At 40.7% G+C, this 21242-nt stretch overlaps 1 protein-coding gene across 1 annotated transcript; it reads right to left on the bottom strand.

Annotated features, from left to right (window-relative positions):
• Nucleotides 1–14408: 14408 nt before the first annotated feature.
• On the bottom strand, nt 14409–16320 carry LOC148035276 ((+)-neomenthol dehydrogenase-like). Its single transcript, XM_087680643.1, has 5 exons — nt 16250–16320; nt 15875–16160; nt 15567–15647; nt 15313–15486; nt 14409–15056 (listed from the first exon to the last, which is right to left on the bottom strand). The coding sequence occupies exons 1-5, from the start codon at nt 16261–16263 to the stop codon at nt 14658–14660; spliced, it is 954 nt and encodes a 317-aa protein (XP_087536769.1). The 5' UTR covers nt 16264–16320; the 3' UTR covers nt 14409–14657.
• Between the last annotated feature and the right edge of the window lie 4922 nt (nt 16321–21242).

Below are 21242 nucleotides of genomic sequence, written 5' to 3' on the forward strand. Positions count from 1 at the left end.
CAAGTTGACTGGTGAGGTCTTCCAAGTGTCCATCTCTACCCTCACAGCTTCCATTCTTTTGCCTAGGAAGATCAAGCCGTTACCCCAATCTTTGATAATTGTGGCATTGCACATCTAGGATCGGCCTAATAGGATATCGTAGTCCACTCCCTTCATGACTATAAAGTCGACAGAGAACTGGATACCTGCAATTTTCACTGGCCAGTTTTTAAGTACCCCAAATGGCTTCACTCTCATGCCATTTTCTAATGTGACATTAAACCGAGCAGTCTCGACAGGTGGGTTTCCCCAATTCTCAAGTACTGTGTGGCTCAACACACTAACCCCCGCTCCCATGTCTACAATCCCCTTTCTCGTCGTGTCGCCTAGGGCTAGGACTGGTAATACTACATGCATCTCGGTGCCTTCCCAAAAAGCATTAACGTGCAAGGATTTTGGCACAAAGTGCAACGTTAGACTCGGTATTTGTGTTTCTGCATCATGGTCATGTAGATCAGCAGCTTGTTCTCGCGACCCCTCAACCCATTGCTTCAGGTCTTACCAAAGGGTGGGATGTTGCTTGAGTAGGTCTCCCAGGCTTAACGTCACAAGGGTGGTCACTAACGTGGTAAGGAGGTCATTGGCTGCTCATCTCTCTCCTAAACCGGATTGTCCTGGCCAATGGCCGTGATTGATTTGCGGTTCTGCAGCATCAAGGCTTGGACTCAGCGGTCCTACTTGTGGTGTAGTCGCATCTCCTAACTTTGTTCGAGGGGGTGAGACTAGCGTGCTTATGCTGGGAAAATCATCGATCTCATCCTCTAGGATGGGTTAAGCGTCCCTTAAGTGCTCTTGGGCCTCTTTCACCCAATCCTTTACTTTCTCTATGGCCTCTAGTAGCTGACGCTTCGGATGCGGGTATTCCCTACCTTGGCACTTCCCTTTTCGGCCGTCTTAGGGGCTAAAGTTTCTGCCTCTGCATCCGTGACCTTCTTTCCAACCGGTAGAGTTGTAGCACTCTTAGTTTTCAGTGCAATCTTAGCTTCCGACCTCTTCTTTCTCTATCTACAGCTCTTCATCCCTATCGAGGCTGCATCGGGGTTGCTAGGTCCTGGCAGTGATATGCCGGCCTGCTTTGTCTGGGCATGGGTCATGACCCGCAATGGGATAGGTGTGGCCTCCCCATCGAGGTTCTCGACACCAAACAGCCCCAATGGGATAGATGGTGCATTGGCTGAACTTGAAGAAGGTTTCCGCTTTGGGCAATTGACAAAGAGATGGGTGATTCCGCACTCAATGCACCTTAGGTCAGCTTTTTCTCTGTTCTGCTGCTCCCTCTCAGGACAACGTGGTGAGACATGACCTAGGTGACCACAAGTCCAACAGATGATTGGATCCTGTGTCTGCCCTCCTAGGCCTCTACCTCGTCCTCTCCCTAACGCCATCACTAGTATTGGTCGATAGTCCATAAGGACTACGTTGCCCTCGTCGTCATGAGAGACGTAAGGGTATAAGTCTCTTCCTCATTTGGCTCTTCAACGTAGTGGGCTGGAGCATCACTCAGAGGATGGGTCATGTAGGGACCAGGCGGTCTAGGTATGCCTGTAGGGTTTATATCCATCCTAGGAACAGCCGACTTAATGTCGTTAGGCACAGGAAGGGCCAATGGGGCTCCCCTTCCAAAGAGTGGTAGTGGCTTGTTTGCTAGGTAAGGCTGCCCGTATGGTTGCGAGTACGGAAGTCTTCTCGAAAATCTGCAATGTGCGACGTCGTGACCGAACCTGCCGCAGTTAGCACAAGGTCTCGACCTAGGGTCTTCACACTCGGCTGGCAAGTGGTTTTCACCACAGTACATGCATTGGACGTGTGGCCGCATTGTTCGTCTCAACATGTCTTGCAGCTTGGCTATCTCCATCTTGACATCAGCCAAGTCTTGGTGTCTCGATGGCTTTCCCCTTATCTTGGGATGGTGGGACTGATCGTTTACCAGAGGCTAATGCTCTCTCTGAACTTCATGAGTTGGTTCCTTCTCAGTTTGAGCTCCTGGAGCCCCGCTCTTTCAAACTGATCGTCAACTCTGATGGCTTTCTCAAAAACCCTAGCTAGCGTGTCGCGCTGCAAGCTCGAGTTGCCTGCCAAAGCCTTATACAATTCCTTGTTTCGAATTCCGCTGATGAATACAGGTGAAACTACTCTTTCAATTGGTCGTTCGCTCGTAGGGATTCTCTTGAAGAGACTCCTCACATGGGTTATGTAATCAGAATTTCCTCATTCTCTTTCTACTTGACATTCATTAGTCGTACTAGAAGATTTTCGGAGTATCCAGGCTCAACAAATCTCTCGATGAAGAGATTCTTGAGGCCATTGAAATTTGCTCGCTCTACGGCATATAAGCTTGTATACCAAGTCCTACCCTTGTCACCTAAGCAAAGCCCAAACGCTTGAGAGTGCTGAGTCAAATCGCTGAGGCCGTTGGCTTCGTAGACTTGCTTGAACTGCTCTACAAAGCTGTATGGATCGTGGATCGTCGTGGGATTGGTACTTGTCGAACTGCTTTGCGACTATTGGGATTTTAGACTGGATCTTAGAGCCTTGGGTTGCTCCTAATCCTACCAGTAGTGATGTCACCTATGATGCAGCACTTTGCTCTATTGCGGTGTTGTCTAACAGTCACTTCATGAGAAGATCGCTCAGCGTTAAGTCTCCTTCTAGGGCCCTCTCATGATCCGTTCGATTTCTACTGACTAAGTTCAGCACCCGCTACACCTCACGCAACTCCATGCTTTGCCTTTGGCTCCTAGCATGCTGGTCTCTATTGTATTCGACTATGCTTTGTAATGCCTTGTGGACTAGCTTTCTCTCTTCTTCTAAGTCTGTGATGACAGCATCTGCTGTCCTGTCGTGGTGCTCATATCGGGCGTGTGCATCATAGCTACTAACCAGCTGTCTACTGAATAGCCTGTGGGAAGACGCCTAAGTCGAGTTCCTCGTTAGACATGTGGTTTGAGCTTTCTTCTGCCATAGTCGAGTTCTCGTGCTCCACCAAGCTATCGATCAGGTTGAGTAGGTTTTTCAAATACACTTCATTGGTGCCACTTGCTTGGTCCTACTTCACGTGTTGATGGTTTGTCTACATCTTTGGGTCCTCTCCTATTGGTGGGTTCCTTGAGTGGTTTATCTGAGTGAGTTCCTTGACTTCTTAACCACAATCCTCAATTTATCTCCACTTAGTGTATGTGTTCTTTCTAGTGTACTTGTGCTCAATCAGACTTTCAGTTTTCCTTAAGTGTACTTCAAGGGTGGAAATTCAAGGTGAGTGCGGCAAACAATCTCTAAGCGTCTTATGCACTCTCACTTTGTTTTGGGCCTGATAGGCTTTGTCGCGATCAATTCTCTGGCCGTCTTGATGCGGTTTAGGGTTTTTTCTGTTACGTTGCCTTGCTCTTTTTTTTTTTTGTCCAATCAGGGTTTTATGGCTCAGTGGGTTGCCTCTAGGTCTCTAGGCCCGCGACAGCCCACTCAAGCTGCTAAGCAGCTGCATCTTACAATTTTGTCTATTCCATGCATCAGAATCAAGTTTTGAGCGTCAGGAGGACTTGCGACAGTTTGCGCTGCTGAGCTCTAGTCGGGTCAGGTCAAATTTCTAAAAATTTGAGAAAAATTCACACTCAGCCCAACTGGTCTGAATTGCAGGGGCCAAGTGGGTGACTTGGACAGACCGAGGCACATGGGCCAAGGGCCGAACCACACTAGTCCGAGGGCCGAACTTTTTGCGGGCCGAGGGCCGAGTTGGGTCTTGGGCCGAGGGCCGAATTGGTCAATGGGGCCGAGTGGACTTTGGGCCGAGGGCCGATTAGGGTTTCCGGACCGAGTCGATCGAATGGCAAGGACTGAGGGCCGAATCTGGGACTCGGCCCAGAAACGACCGCTCGGATGGGCCGAACGCGACGTGATGAATGCCGTGCGACGACGGTTTCGATCAAATCTTACAACTTAGACAATCACTCCAAGCACAAACTTCCAGATCCTAACTAGGACGCCAAGGGAAGTGATTAGTACACCTGAGGTGAGCGGTAGGCTCTCCGATGACGAGATCGAATCGAATCTTTGTGGGGCTCTCTCTCTCTCTCTCTCTCTCTCTCTCTCTCTCTCTCTCTCTCTCTCTCTCTCTCTCTCTCTCTCTCTCTCTCTCTCTCTCTCTCTCTCTCTCTCTCTCTCTCTCTCTCTCTCTCTCTCTCTCTCTCTCTCTCTCTCTCTCTCTCTCTCTCTCTCTCTCTCTCTCTCTCTCTCTCTCTCTTTCACTGCAATGGTTGCAAATGAGCTCTCCCTTGGCCTCTTGGCTCTTAAACCCCTTCTCGAGTAAGGTTTTGATGCTCCCAATCACTCACTTGCCGATATTAAGCATCCCAAGCAAGCTTTTTGCCATTTTTTGCACGATTTATACCCTATTTTGCAACAGTAAACCCTACCCTTTCCCGATTCAATTTCCTAATCCTATCCTACACTAAATGCAACAATAATCGAAAGCAACAAAGTGAAATGATTTCTCCATGTTTTCCAATCATCAAACAAACTAACTAACCCAAAATACTTACTTGTTTTGAAGATCGAAACACCCAAACTTCCTACCTATCTCAAGCTTCATTTCGGGGATGAATCCCTTACTTCAATGCTCAATATGAGGCGCTCAAGCTTGAATCCATTGGTCCCAGCAATGGAACCAAAATGTGGGAGCTCACGCTCAATCGCCAAGACCCACGGATTGCTTATTATTTCAAGCGTTCCAAGCCGAACACTAATGGCTATCTCTCACCTAGCCAACGCACCGTCGATCCTAAGAGTGTAGTGAGTTTACCTTGATGCCGATATGAGTTTCCTCCTCCCTCGCACACACCGGTAGCTCCACAATCCTAGATGCTAGCTCAAGCATCCTCAAGTCTCCTCCATCTCCAAGCTCCATCCACCATAGCCACGCGTGCAAGAGAAGAGAAGAGAAGAGAAGAGACAAAGAGAAGAGGAGATGGTGAAGAGCTTCATCCTCTTGATCCCTCACTCCCACACACTCACTCTCTCACACTCCCTCTCTCAAGAGCACACACAAGAAAGGAGAAGAGTAGAAGAGAAGAAGAAGAGAACTCTTGTTAGCCACACACCAAAGAGTGAGCTTCCATTCACTTTTTGAACTTTATATACAAGCCCTAAAATCCCATGGGCACCCATCTCTTTTTTCACATGACTGGCCATTGTGGCAAGGTCCTTTCTCTATTTTCTCTTCTAGCCTTATGCCTCTAGTCTACACACGTCTAATATTTTACACTTGACACAAGAGGGAGCCTGGCGCTCTTTTACACAAGTTTTTGGAGTTTTTTGAGGCGCCTTTCGTTTAAAATTACACTTTTGGCCCCATCTTAGCTTTAGAGGCCGCCTGCGTGTCTTTGCTCTTTTTCCATCCTTTTTCCACTTTTTCATTTATTTTTACGCCTTCTTGACTTGGGGTTAACAGGTCCACTATAGACAATGTCTACTAGGTGACTTTAAATGAGCCGATAGAAGCTTAAGATAGAATAAGAGACACATATGTGATTGAGCTGGACCTCAATACGTTGAATGATCCATGACCAATTAAATTAGGATCTATGTTCATTCTGGAAGAAAGGAAGGACTACATGTCCTTGATCCAAGAATTTCGTGACATTTTCACATGGAGCTATGACGAGCTAAGGGTCTCCTAGTTTAGCTATGCATGTCATTCCCTTGAAGGAAGGTAGCTACCCTATGTGACAAAAAGTGAGGTGTATGTCTTTTGAGCTAAGGGACCGTCTATTTGAAGAGTTGTAGAGATTGTATAAGGCTGGTTTGATATTTCCTATATAACACATGGAGTGGTGTTTGAGAGTAGTTATCAGGAAAAAGAAGAGTAATCAAATCTGGCTTCGCATAGATTTTAGGGAGCTCAATAAGCAAACAATCAAAGATTACTAACCACTGACATTTATTGATTAGATTATGGAATAGCTTGGCGGGTAGAGATATCTACTCATTTATGGACTGCTTTGTTGGATATAACCAAATGGTGGGTAGAGATATCAATTCATTTATGGACTACTTTGTTGAATATAACCAAATGGCTATTGCAGAGGGAGAAAAATTGAAAACACCATTTATTACTATATTTGATACATTTTCATATCATGGTATGGCATTTGGGTTATGCAATGTGCTAGGTTCTTGGCAACATACAGCTATTGATAAGACTTTTGGTGATATTTTCCTATAGAAGTTGAAAATCTTTATTGATGATCTAGAGGCAGCCACCACAAGAGAGAGATAGCTAGTTATTCTAACAAAATGTTTTGAGCATTGCAAGTAGTTCTGCATTGCTCTTGATCTAAGAAAGTGCATCTTTGGAGTGCCCTATGGATTCCTATTGGATCATGTGGTTAGCTTGGTTGGTATTTAGGCTAATCCTCGAAAGATAAAGGTTATTATCTCTATGAGTCCGCCACATACTCCTAAAGTAGTACATAGCCACATACTCCTAAAGTAGTATATAGCTTTCTGTCATCAATGGGATATTATCAAAGATTTATCAATGCACTAATGGAGAGTATGTTGTCTCTAATGACGAATCTATTGTTCTTTAATAGTCGGTTTGTTTGGAGTGACCCATGTCGAGTATTTGAGGATGTAAAGTAGGAATTAGTGAAATTGCTAGTCCTGAAAGCACCCAAAAAAGGTGAGGCCTTCTATATATTTTCAATAGCCACAATGTATAGCATCAGCTTCGTTGTTTAGCCTAGATTTGGGAGGAGAAGTTGCATCATCCAATTGCATTTGCTAGCCATAAACTAGGGATATCCTAGATTAGTTACAACTACATGAAGAAGTTGTGCCTTGGGATGGTATTTTTGCAACAAAGAAATTCAATCATTACATTCTCCATGAGAAGGTGGTAGTTTATACAAAGGTGAAGGGGTTGAGGCTATTGATGAATAAGTTGCAACCGCCTGACCATCTAACAAAGTGGTTAATCACTTTGCATGATTTTGATTATTAAATCAAGAGTAAGCCACCAAAGTTGTAGGGTATCATTGAATTTCTTGTGGATTTCGAGGAGCCAAAGAAAATTTTGGTAGAAAGTAGTGACCTTGAGGGTCTATTCAAAATTGATACAGCTTCCATTCCATCTTGGTATGTTGCCATAACGCACTATCTATCTACACAGAAGAGACTAAAGCCACTTTGTCAAAGTCTGAGAAGAGGAAAATTAAATAGCTGGCTTTTAAATTTTGCCTTGATTGCAGGAACATTATATCGGCAAAAGGGGTGGATGATGTTTATCACTGATGCGTTATGCTTGATGAGGTTTTGTTTATCTTGGAAGAGTTTCATGACTCCGCTTGTGGAGAATACTTTACTAGATGATTGATTGCACAAAAAGCTTTAAGATCTGGATATTAGTGGCCATCAATTTTATAGGATGCATTTGCATATGTCAAGAGATGTGATGTATATCAAAGACATGATTGTAGGGAGAATAGGAAGCGCCTTCTAACTCCTATTTATAGCTATAATACCATTCGAGAAGTGGGATATTGATTTTGTGGGTCCTATTACCTAGTCATTCTCTACACAAAAGAGGTATATCATAGTGGCAACTTATTATTTTACAAAGTGGTTAGAAGCACGAGCAATAAGAAAGGACAATGCAAAGGAGACTGTTAGCTTCCTGCTCGAGTAGATTATTTGTTGATTTGGTGTGCCAAAGGAATTAGTGTCAAACTGCGGAACCCATCTTTTGAATAAGGTGATTAAGAGCCTGACGAATGAAGAATAGAAAATTAAACACAATAAAATGATACCTTATAATCCACGTGTGAATGGGCAGGTTGAAAGTACCAAAAAATAGCTTATGGATGTTCTATCAAAGATAGTATTAGAGAAGAAATGAGATTGGGATAAGAAGCTACATGTGGTTGTATGGGCATATAATGTAACCTTTAAGCGAGCTAATGGAATTGGCCACACCCAATTCAAGTTATTTTATGGCATGAGGAGTGTATATTACCCCTAGAGATTGAGTTATCAACTATAAGATTTGCAATCAACCATTCTTTGGGGAACGAAGATACACTCTTTGAGCACTTAATGACTTTAGGACACCTCGATAAGCTCAAATTGTAGAGTCTATTACACCAAGAGGTAGCTAATCGTCGAATGAAGCAGCTTCATGATTTAAAAAGCAAAGAAGTATACCTTCAAGAAAGGGCAGTTAGTTTTATAGTATGATGCACATAGGGACTTGTTTCCTAGGAAACTAGAACCGAAGTGGGATGGTCCCTAAAAAATCATTAGTATCGAAAAAAATAAGTCCACAACATTACTAGCAAATTTGCAAGGAGTGGAGTTTAAAAACAAGGTTAATCTAAATAAGATTAAACCGTATTATCTTTAGGCATACTAATGAGATAAATGTATTATAGGTCAAGGCTGAATCAATTTGAAACCTGCAAGAGAGGCTAAAATTTGGTTGATGGGGTGGCTAACTCCCTACTTAGAACACCCATATTTGGAACAAAGATACCATCACGGAAGACTTGTTTGGTGGGGCAAAGGTTATAAAGTGATTGAGCAAGAGGAAGGGACATTTTTTTGGGAGATCAAAGTCTTTTACCATCACTGCTTAAGGATTTTGACAAACATCCCCATTGGATTCAATGAAGAAGGATAGAGCCTTTGGTTCATCCTCTAAATATGCTGCTTTTTTATTATCATAGTTGCAAATAAAGGAGTCGAAAAAGAAATGAAATGAAAGAAAAATCAAATAGCATATAATCATCACCTTGCAAAGGCCTGGTAGATTTTTGGGGACACGAGTCCAAACCCGAGGCCGATGCCTTGTCCTCTTGGGGGTGATGTCTAGCCAAAAAGATTTAGTGTCACCTTGCGAGGGCTTGGTAGGTTCTTGGGTATCGAGTCGGGACTTGAGGCTGATGCCTTGTTATCCTTGGGTCACAATGCTTAGTTCCCTCCTTTTTACACACCCAAGTATGGAATCCTGAAGGAAAATATGATAAAATGAAAATATCTGATGACCAAGCGATAGGAGTCCTCACCTAGTAGGAGTTCTTGGTCCGGTTGTCCTAAGTTTGTTGTCCTAAGTTAGATAGGTAGTTCAGACCACCACTCAGGGTAATCTATTTGATAGTTATTTTCAATCTCTCTATGTTGGAGCAGTTGGTTAGCAATTAGCAGATTATACTTGGCTTATCCCTTGTGGGTTTCATGCCTTGATTTTGTCAAGGGGTAGGGTGAGAGCTATGTTTGTGTTTTTTTGTGTATTCAATGGGCTAAGTCACCCTATCCCGTGGTCACCAATGAGAGCAGATTTTTGGAGCCCGATTTAATGTGCAAAAAGACCTTGGGAGACGTAAAAGAGCAATTTCTCATAGAAAATAAAATAGTTTCAAAACAAGGAGTTGGAGTCTTCCTGGGTGCATTTCAACGCTAGAATCCAAAACAAGTATCCATTCATCGATCGAAGTTTATTTGACCCCCCATTTAATTCACGCAAGGTTCTGTTCTAAAGCAACTACTTGTTCTGGGAGCTAGAAAGAGCACAACAGAGGCTAAATTGATAATCGGATCATGATTCCAGGGCCATTTGCACACTCAACGGTTTAACACATAAGTAAGCTTTCTTACTGCTTTATGATGCAATTTGATTTTATGATACTGAAAATGGTTTCTATTGATTGCAAATGACGTGTTCCATCAAAAACATTAAGAAAATTAGCAATAATTAATCATCTATTAATTTTACAATGAACACGCAAAACTCAAAAATTACAGTTTTACAGTAAATCATGGATTTTTGGAAGTTTTGGTGTATCAAATCGTGTTCTTATGGAGTGAAATGGGTAATGAAATTAAATCTCAGTAATTCTAATCAAGTTGAATCAAAAAATAAAAAAATAACAATAATTATTAATTAGTAAATAAATAATCAAGAAAAATAATTTTTAAACAGAGAAAATTAGTCTTTACGCCAAGAAAAGTACAAAAAATTACCAATATATTTGTGGATGTATGGTGGCCCTAGGGCATAAGGTTTAGCATCAACATAGCCCTTTTTTAATGTTATAGTGTGTGATTTATTATTTTTGGATAAGAAAATGACATGAAAATATTCTCTACACCTACCACCACAAACATAACATTAAATGATAGGGAGAGAGGGGGACTTATGAGTGTTGATCATGGTTTTAAATCTAATTTATTCATTGCATTTCGCAAAAGGTTTGTTCAGTTTAAGTGTTAAAGGGTTCAATAGCACGAGTATGCTCAGTGATGTCTATATGCAATGCCGCAACGTAGTATTATGAAATCATTGGAAGAATTGGTTGTGCACATCCATGCTGCTGATTTGATTAAATAAATGGTTTGTGCACTTGTAGGCATTCACATTTGCACTTCATTCCATATAAATGGTATCAAAGCAAGTATTAGCTCCTGGATTGCATAGCACTTGGTTGCCTAAATATAGACTCACGTTGAGAGTGTGAGAAGTCCCAAGCTGTAGGGTTTGGTACGTTCATTTCTTTGGGGATTGACTCAGTGAGGATTATACTTCATCTACTAAGACAATCAATGATAAGAGAGGAATATGTGTCATATGTGCTTTATGTTTGAACGACATATCTTGGGGTCAATCCCTAAGGTGTAGGAGAGTCGTAGTGGGGCCGTGAGTCAATCGAGGGGTGCTCCCTGAGTATGTGATACGATCTATTTGGGTACTCCCTGTGAGGAGTTGGGAAGAGATCTGTTGGACTATAAATAGTAAGAATGTGTGTTTAAGCTAGATTAGTGTGTGTAACCTCCATATGCTCTTGTGGCCACAAGGTCGTGGGGTGTTTTAGTCAAGCATAAAGGCCCAGATAGAGCTGTAGAGCCAGTGTCGGGCCCATTTTTGGTCCCAACACACTTCATTAGGGAGGTTATTGAGGACAAGCACATTGAGCTCTGCCAAGATCCATATGGATGATAGCCCTGCAAATCTTCTTACAAGCAGTTTAGCTTCTAAGTGCTTTGCACACTATAGAGTGCTAATGGGCATTGGATAGTATCTTCATTTTCTTCTTATGCTCCCATAAAGGCACATTGGCCTTTAAGTTGGAGGTTGTTTGGGCATAGCCCAATGGTCTGTAGAGTCCAGCAAGCACCCCTTGTATACATACAAATTGTATAGTCATTCAAGAATGCTCAGAAGAATGCAGACAAAAACCACAAGGTCTTTCAAAACGGCTAACAAGTTCAAGAAAGGAGAGAACTCATAATGATAGTTTGTGCAAAAACATAAGAGGAATATAGTAAGCCTATAGAAGGACTTGCCGAGGTCAAGGATGTGAACCTTGTTGAGGAAGGGAGACTCCTTATGCATCTTTTAGATGACCTTAATGCTAAAGATGAAAGTAGACTTATTAGTTGACTCAAAGAGTACCACAACGTGTTTTCCTTTGACCTCAAAGGAGTAACTCACCAATGGACTAACTAACACATACCGTCTCTCAAACATGATGCCATGTCAATGAAACAAATGTCTCACCCAATTAATCCACATAGTGGACACCATGTTCATAGTAAGCAACTAGATCACCTTCAAAAAGTGGAATTCATTTATGAGATAGAATATATGAAATGGGTATCACCCATTGTTGTAGGAAAATGTTAGTTATACGAAAGTAAATGTTGGAACAAAGAGGGAACATTACCTAGATTGAATGAGTGGCAGACAAAAAATTCCTACAACTTCCTTGATGGATTCTCAAAGTACAATCAAATGCAAGTCCATTAAGATGATAAGCATAAGATTGCTTTGCAATATAATGGCAAACCGTATTTGCATACAAAATCATGCCATTTGCATTGACCATTGCTTCATCCACTTTTCAATGTTTTATGTGCATTATCTTCAATGACATGCTAAAAAAATGGCTCCAGGTATTTGTGGATGACCGTTTTGTCCCCTACAATTGGAAGGAACACCTTGAGAAGGTTCAATTTATCTTTGAATAGTGTGGGAAGTATCACTTATGCCTCAATCCATTGAATTGCCAATTTAGGATAAACCATGGTGTCACAACTCTATAGAAACAGAATTTGTATCCTTTCTCATTAATTTGTCTATATAATGATTTATTAAATTTATTTCCTTTGCACTAATTAGATATAAAGAAAAGTGCATTGGAGCTGGCCACTGATGAGTGGTCACAGGTTATGGTGGACCCACGCGGTGGGTTAGAGAAAAGATAGTTCACACTTCCACCTATATGGCCCGATTGGGCGCCTGTGACTAGAACTCACACATATGAGGGTTAGACTCGCACACAGAAAGGATTGATGCCTTGAAGTGTGGGCTAGATCCACCAGAACAGACAGTTACAATCAACAAGATGGCATGATCATGAAATGCTTGTATAATGTGCATGTGTGGGCTGAAAGCTTGAAATGCACATTTCTTTGCATAGGAAAGTCACATGAAGATTCGGATACCCTTTTTGCGATGTACACGGAAAAAGCTTTCATATGATACCCATATTGGGGGGTCCCTAAATTTTAGGAGACCCCTAAATTTTAGGAGATCCCTAAATTTTAGGAGCCTCGAATTAGCCTAAAAATGCTAGTCCTAAAAAATAGGGATGTCATTCTAAAAATAGTAAGTTCTGTACTCTGACTGTGCTTACTAAATTTGGTTGTTTCTATTCTTGACAGTATTCAACCCAAAAAGGAAGGCCATAGAGAAAAGACAAGTGTCAAGACACTTGTCACACAAGTTTCCAAGTGTCCCACCACTTGTCACATCTCATGACATGTGGCTGGACACTTGTCTTGTGCTACTCCACTTTCCCCTTTTGTACTAGCTGTCCCCTCTCCTATAAATAAGAGCTCGTTTTTCTTCATTCAACATCATTTTTCTTTGCTGTAAACTCATGTACAGCACCCACAGATAGCCAGAAATTGGCCCCATCCATCCCCATCATCATCCCCCACTTCTCCATTATCAATTTCCTCCATATTCCCTCTTCTATCACTGTTGTTTTACAGGACAACAAGCCTGTAAATTCATTACAGCACCTCCTTCTCGAGCTCTTTCTTCCATTTTAGCAACAAGAAGCAAGCCCTATCCATGTACTGCTGATCAACGATGGAGAAAGGCTGATTTTCCCTTTTTCTTCTCTCATATTGTAAAGAAATCAGTTCTTATCATTGCGTAATAAACAATGCATGTGTGTTTGTACATCTTTGCATGATCTTGTGAGAGTGAGAATTACTTCTTCTCACTCTCAAGTTGATTGTAACTGAGCTCTTCCCTAAGGGACTTGGGTTGAGCAGAAATACATTCTTTCGGGGGGGGGGGGTTGCCCATCTTCAACCCTCAATCTTGTCTCCATTACTTTTACATTTTCATGGCTGTAATTTTGTGAGTAATTTTCATTTTCAGCTTTAAGTGTCCATTCTCTTTTATATTAAATCTCGAAAACAAGCAAATATCATAATTGTTAAGCATACTACGTTGTTCGGGGCGTTTACACATGGCATCATTTTCGGCCATGTAGTATCCAAAAACAACATTGCAATTGACATCACTAAAATCGAAGTGATAATAGATTTCCCACCTCCTACCAAATCAAAATGGAGTACAATGCTTGTAGGCCATATTGGATGTTATAAGCACTTTGGTCTAACCTATGCTATCATAGCAAGACCTATATATAAGCTCCCATTTGGGAATGGATCAAAGAATGTCAAGCTAATTATGAGGCACTAAAAAATGATGTTATAATAGCACCAATCTTATGATCCCAAGATTAGTCAATCATATTCCATATGCATATTGATGATTCCAAGATTGCAATCAAAGTGCATTTATTAGCCTAGCAAATACAACATCGTCAGAGGTTCACATTGTTGGATTGGATTGTGAAATTTGAGAAAAAAAAGGAAGGATTCGACTTCAAAAGCTGAGAGCCCTTGTTTAGGTGCTCATATTAATGCAAATGCAATTCCCTTATAATGTTTTTCTTCAAGGGAAGTCCAAGCTATCTAAATGTGGTTTATTCTTATCCAAAGTTTATTTAAAAGATGGTGTTTGACATTTCAAAACATAAAATTAGTCACATAATCCATCATGTACTAATAGGTTACCTTAGTTGCACTTCATTATCAATGTTTCTCTCTACATAAATATGTACATGCCTAATTTACTTCAATATAACTAAAAATCACATTCACATTATGAAATCTACTAGAGGAAAGGGTGCATACAGTAAAATATTTGCTTATGGCAAGAGAAAGGTAAGGCACACAAGATGTGTGATTCACTTATAATTAGATTTGTGATTTATTTGGGATGGCACTATAGCATGTTTTATTTTTTTCTAGTAAATTATTAACATCCAATTTGCATTTTCACAATGTAAATGGTACAAAGGTAGTTTGAGGCATTTTTATTTGCGCATGTAAAATCACATCTGAAATTTTCTAGATTGCTAAAGTGGTTTTTTTTGTTAAAAATATCAAGATCCAATTTCCTTTTTCACGATGCAAATGCTTCAAAGGCAACTTGATGGATTTGATTTGCATGTAAAATCACATCTTTAACTTTCTAGGTTGCTAAATTAGAAGGTATCAAGCTTCTTCTCAAAAAAGAACTTTCCTGATGGACATGTTTCTGGTGGAAGGAGAGCAACCTTCACAATATTCTCTGCACCTTCTTGTGGCATTATTTCACCCAGTCCACTTGTCAACTCAGTCTTTACAAAGCCTGGATGCACACAGTTGCAAAAGATCTTTTTGCCATATGGCCTTCCTTCTAGGTCTTTTGCTAATAACCTTGTAAATGCATGCAACGCCACTTTGCTCATCTTGTATGATGGATATTTGATTGGCCATCCTTTTCCTTCCCATGTTCCGTCTTTTACATCTTTCAAATAGTTGCTTAGGATCATATCAATATAATTTTCTGATAGAAGATTCAAGTTATCTAGCTCTTCTCGTAGAATCTTGCTTTGAATTTGCTATAGATGGTAATCACCATAAAGTGTTAGGATATTGGGATGATGTCAATAAGCATATTGTATACATATCCTATGCATGTTAGTTGTATGTATTGCGAGAAAAATTAGTATATGTGCTTTCATGAAACTAATTTGTGACTATCAACACATATGTATAAATGAACATACATTTGCATAATGAGATACACTATGTTCCAAACATGCAAACATTTTGTTGGAGAGAGAGAGAGAGAGAAGAGAGAGAGAGAGATGTTACATGAAGTTGTCCAAAGCTAGATCCAACATTTATGACACGAGCACCGCTAAGAGATGGTCGAAGGAGGGGAAGTAATGCCTTGGTCACATTCTTGGCCCCATAATAATTTGAATCTATGCATTCTTTTGCTGAGTTGTATTCAATTATGAAGCCCTTAGAAGTGGCTTGTTTGAACTACACATGTGAACAAAAGTGTCACTTAAACTAAATCAAATCATCCTATGGATTTTTAAGAGCATATGTTAACAACTCACAAGTAAGTCCTTCAAATCGATATTATTGTCCTTCACATAATCTTGGTCAATAATAGCACCTCCAATTGCTGCATTGTTGATCTGGATATTTTAAGTTGTCAAATGTAGGTGATGAACTTCATGAGTGGGAAAGTTTTATGACTAGGATTAGCATGCAAAAATAAATCAATGCAAGTTTATTGTTGTTTCACTTATATTATTTATCTATTTAATTAGTGGATTCTATTATTACTATATGTATTAATATTCTCTCTCTCTCTCTCTCTCTCTCTCTCTCTCTCTCTCTCTCTCTCTCTCTCAAAGCTTACAAGGATGTCGAGGCCGCCGAATGTGGTGTGGAGGAAGGAAGCCAAGGCGGAGATGGAACGGGGGTCTTGGACGTCCAGCTGATGAAACACAAGCTGCTGCTCTGCAGAAGCAGCTGGCAAGGGCGCCAATTCCTTGAGAAGCTTCTCGTGTGCTGCCTCGCCTCTCTTGGGGTCTCGGGCTGTCATGACCACACTCATGCCCTCTCCACTCAGCTGCCGGCACACTTCTAGCCCTATCCCCTTGTTTGCGCCTGTCACCACCGCCACTGTCTTCTCGCTCCACCACCTACGAAATCATGCGACGCACAGAATTATTCGACGGAGGACGCACACACACAGAGAGAGAGAGAGAGAGAGAGAGAAGGAGCCTCTTACCTTCCTCCCTCCATTTGCCTCCTTGAACACACAGAGAGAGAGAGAGAGAGAGTGTGTGTGTGTGAGGGAGATCAGTGTGTGTGATATTCGCCCTCCTTTGATGACTCCGCGCTTTGAATAGGGAAGATTAGGACGACGCCACAATCACGTGCTTCCAACGCAAAGATCATTGCCTTCTCACCTTGATTCTGCCGGCCTTCGCTTTGCTTTCTCCGCGTCTCGTAAATTTACTAGGTAGTCATGCTATTTGTCCGTGTGCATGTTGTGGTCGCGTACACACTTGTATTACGTGGTTTGTAGATTATGGTTCTTTGGCTTCCTAGTCATAGACCTTCTTTATTGTGCTACATGAATTGCCTTTATAGTAAAGGGTCTGATAAGTTGTCACCAACAGCTGATTTGCCAAATTCATGCCAAAGGTACTATAGAATCAAGTTTTGATGACCTCCATAAATGCGCCTTTGAAAGCGACACCTTGTAAAAAAAATTATGTACCATCCGACTACAGATTTGATGTCGTAGAAATGAATAGCCATAGAAGACACACAACATATGCCCCTAGATCTAAAGAGACCGCATTGAGGACTACAAGATTGGCAAGTTTGAACATGTGACCTTTGAACAAGGTTTTGACACGTCATTAAAACCACAACACCAAGCCCTTGAAGCTGTACACATGTATTGGCCCTTCATTGGTTTATTTTCAGGGGGCCCATCAACTTATTGGCCCTCATACCCTACTCTCAAAGCTTGAAGAGAACAAGCCAATCCATGGCATGTCCTTACCTTTACTTTCATTGTAACAATCAACTAGTCATGTTCTTTGCTTGATGTGCAACACTTGTTAAGTTTATCAATTGTGGTTCCTTATAAAGATTTTGGAAGGCTTAAATTGCTTGAGATTTAGGTCCATTACACACCAACCATTAAGAACTTATGAACTCCCTTGATATCCTCATGCCCATTAACCTTCCTTATCTGTAATAAGACTTCATCAATTGTTCAAACCCAATTAGTAAACACTCTCTCTTATTTATATACTAATTGATGGTGCAAGAGGCTTCATCAATGATTCAAACATTCTCTCTTATTAACCACAATAAGACTTCATCAATGATTCAAACCCAATTAGCAAACATTGTCTCTTATTTATATACTAATTGATGGTGCAAGAGGCTTATCCACAATACATATCAATTGAGCAAGAAGCAAAGAAGGTAGGCTAATACATGTAATAAGACCCTAACTTTTCCTAATTAAGAAAATAGCAATTGGTTAGAGGATTTCCAATACGATGGCAACATACTATATATACTAGGACTTAGGTTTGGTTGAACATATATATAAGCCCTAGCAAATAAATAGTTCCTCATGAAATCCACCGTGGAATATACCTCCTAGCAACATACGCCCTGGGTGGGGTAGCAATTATGCTCAATTGCTATTAGCTCAATGTGGAGCGAGCAGTGAGGGGTAAGCTCTTAGGTCGCGGGCGTGCATCCATTGGGCCTCTTCAACAGGATGATTTTTAAACTTAACCAAATACCTAGAATATCTACGTCCAGTTCTAGTGGTCATAAAGTTAATGTTTAGAATAGTTTCATGCTCAAGGATTTCAGTTTCTTCTTCTAACAAAGGAGGGTGTTCATAGATAGGGTGGACAGGTAATTGGCCTCTAAAATGTCGTAACAAACTGATATGAAAAGTATTATGAATCTTTCAATGTTTGGATAGTTCTAATTTGAATGCATTGGCATTGATCTTTTGAATTGTTTTGAAAGGTCAATAAAACCTAGGTGCTAATTCAACAACAGGGTATTTCTCAACACTTTGTAATCTTCTCTCTTCAATGCGTAACCATACATAATCACCAATATTGAAACTCGTGGCTTTTCTTTTCTTATTAGCTTGTTTAGAGTATGATTGTTGGGCTTTTGCAATCATATCTTTAACTTGAGCAAAAATAGTAGCACGCGTATTGGCAATATCATCAGCAACTTTAACTTTGTTCGATAGTGGATTATTAAAGTGTAGCCAATTGTGCCTGCAAGTTTTGATGTGCTCTTCGCTCTTCTTGAAGTTACATCATGATTAGATCCAATTTCTGATCCATAGTCGGCTCTGGCAAATCGCCTTTGCCCATAGAATCATCCATATTATGATCCGACATCCTAGATTTGTTGAAGATTAGTCCAAATCATATCATGATTAGCTTGTGTATTAGGCAAACCAGTTATAAAATCCATTGAAATATGTTCCCATGGATGGACAGGAATTGGTAAAGGCATTAACAAACCATATTGCTTACCATGGTATCACTTGACTCTTTAGCAAATTGAACACTCAGAAATAAAGTTAGAAACATTAGATTCCATTTATGGCCAGTAAAAATCTTCAACTAATGTTCTTAACGTGGAAATAATACCCTCTATGACCTTGATATGGAGAACAATGAATTTCGTGCAACACAAATTATCTAAATTGAACATTGACACACAATATTTTCTCATAAAGTTATAAATCCATCAGAGTAAGAGAAAGAATCAATTGAAATCTAATTATTAACAACTAATTTGTTCCAATCAGCTTGAAAACTGGGGTCATGGTCATAGGTATCCTTCATAGGAATAAGAGAATCAAAAGATACAATGAAAATATTATGGATACTGATGCCAGGAGGCATATTCCACGCTGGATTTCGTGAGGTTTTATGGTGGATTCCGTAAATTTAGATGACCGGGGCTCATACACAAAGTGGATTCTTTGTGCGAGAAGTTGATGGGGACGCCTGTCCTTTTCGGGCGTTTCATTAATTTAGTGTGTACATGGGTGATTCCACAGCGGGTGATTCCGCAAAATGCATATTAAATTAATAAATGTTTATGAGTTTAGAGTGCGCACTCGTAATAAATTAAGGTTAGGATTTATTTCTAACCATTTGATTTATTTATGTAGCTGAAGACTGCTAGGTATTCACTTTTGTCGGTTTAATTGTATTATTTTACTAACGATTGTGAATGCTTCAGTTGATGTGTAGAGATAGCAGCAGTGGCGGAGGAAAGCATTGGAGTTTAGCGAGTATTCGACCTATGGATTATATTTTGATAGGCACCACGCCTATATTTTGTTATGTCTATTGAGGCATCGATTATTTATTATTATTTTGTATGCGCCTATGCGCACGGATATGTTATTTCTATTTGGACATTGAGATTGGGCGTGCCAGACTCTATGGGCACCATCCATTAGCTTTATTTCCTATTTTTGTAGAAAGCAAACTCAAAAGCTAAAAGCTTGTCATATTTTTGTAAATTGGGCTATTATTGAGCATGAAGATAGAAATATACATAAAATACATGCTTTGTGAAGCGCTCACACAAGGCATGGGGGGAGATTGAACCCAATTGGTCTTTTGCTTCTTGTTGTTCATGCTTTTACATTGTTTTTTGTGCAAAAAGGTAGAGTTCATTGTTCTTGGGGACCTTCCGGGATTCACTACGTGAGCATACAGCGACCGATCTGCGCACCAGTGGTATCAGAGCAGAGCTGAGATCAAGAGCTTCCAATCGCTACCCATCTCGGGCGAAGGCGGAGCTCCTGGAATGATTGGGCTCTACAGTCAATCTCATCGCGAACCGTCGATACAGGCAGACTTCTGGCGATCAAGAACCCATGTTTCTACTCTCAGATCGCAAAGGACCAAGCTGTACAGGCGGAGGACCACGCATTCATCTCCATCATCAAGTTATCAAAACAGAGAGATAAGCTTTCTTCATATCATAGTTAATTACTTCAAAAAAGCTTAAGACTAAGCTTAGAAGCTTCAAAGAAGCTTCAAGCTTCAAATTTTTCGCCGTGGTATCTCGAGAGGTGTCCGCGTTTTTCGCGCCGTGCAGAAAACACCCCCCCCCCCTCCCCCCCCTTCACGAAAATTCAACGATTAAGCTTATAGCTTAATCCATTAAAGCTAAGTCACATTACTCAAGTCAGACAATACAAATTTTCACTTTGCAAGTCAACAACTCCGGGTCCTGCACTTCTGAAGTCAAGTCCTGCAAGTCGACTGTAATCAAGTTCTGCAAGTTCACTAAGTTCTACAAGTCTGCAACTCTGCAAGTCGGCTAAGTCTGCAACTCTGCAAGTCAGACTAGTCAACTGGAGTCAGAACTAACTTGTGCTCAAAACTCCTAGAAGGGTTGTTCCTGCGCAGAAACTCTGAACTGCAAAGTTGTTCGTGGCAAAGTATTCTACCTATCCGCAGGTCCGTTGAAGTATTTTCAGCATACGAAGAAGGAAATATTGCAGATTTTCTGAAAATTGAGAAAGAAATACCCAAAAACACATAGCCTTGTAACCCCGACTTTGAGCTACGCTCATCCCGCTAACCTGATTTTGAGTGAGAAAGGTCTTTTGAGTTTTACAGGATGACGACACCACATATGGATGATCCTATGGCTGAAGACGACCTACCTGAGCCTACCATGGAACAAAAGCTGGATCTAATCATGATGCAATTAGAAGAAGAACGAAGGGCTAGGCAAGCATTGCAAGCGCAATTGACAAAATTACAAAGAGCGTCTACCGACAAAGAAGAACCTCAAGCTGAAGATTTGATTCGACGTACCATCGACACCACTCTTGAAGCTCAAACCATTTGCAAGGAATCAAAGATAAGTAAACGAAGTTTCAAATTTCGCACTTTCAATGGCATACGAGAAGGAAAGACTGTTTTATCATTCATTAGCCAGTTTGATGACTATTTCCATGAGGAAACTTATCCAGAAAAAGATAAAATCAAGTGTGTTACTAATCATTTGGTAGACAGAGCATCACTTTGGTAGACTATAGTACGCAAGAGCATAGAATGTCCTGCTACTTGGGAAGATTTCAAGAAGAAGTTCATGCAGAATTTCCTACCACCACAATTTCATGAGAAGGCTATCAAGCAATGGGATTTACTTCAACAATGGGATCGTGAGCCTATACCACAGTA

The sequence above is a fragment of the Lygodium microphyllum genome, chromosome 6, assembly GCF_053477565.2.
Source record: "Lygodium microphyllum isolate KBCC chromosome 6, Lygodium_microphyllum_v1.1.10, whole genome shotgun sequence".
Taxonomy (NCBI): Eukaryota; Viridiplantae; Streptophyta; class Polypodiopsida; order Schizaeales; family Lygodiaceae; genus Lygodium; species Lygodium microphyllum.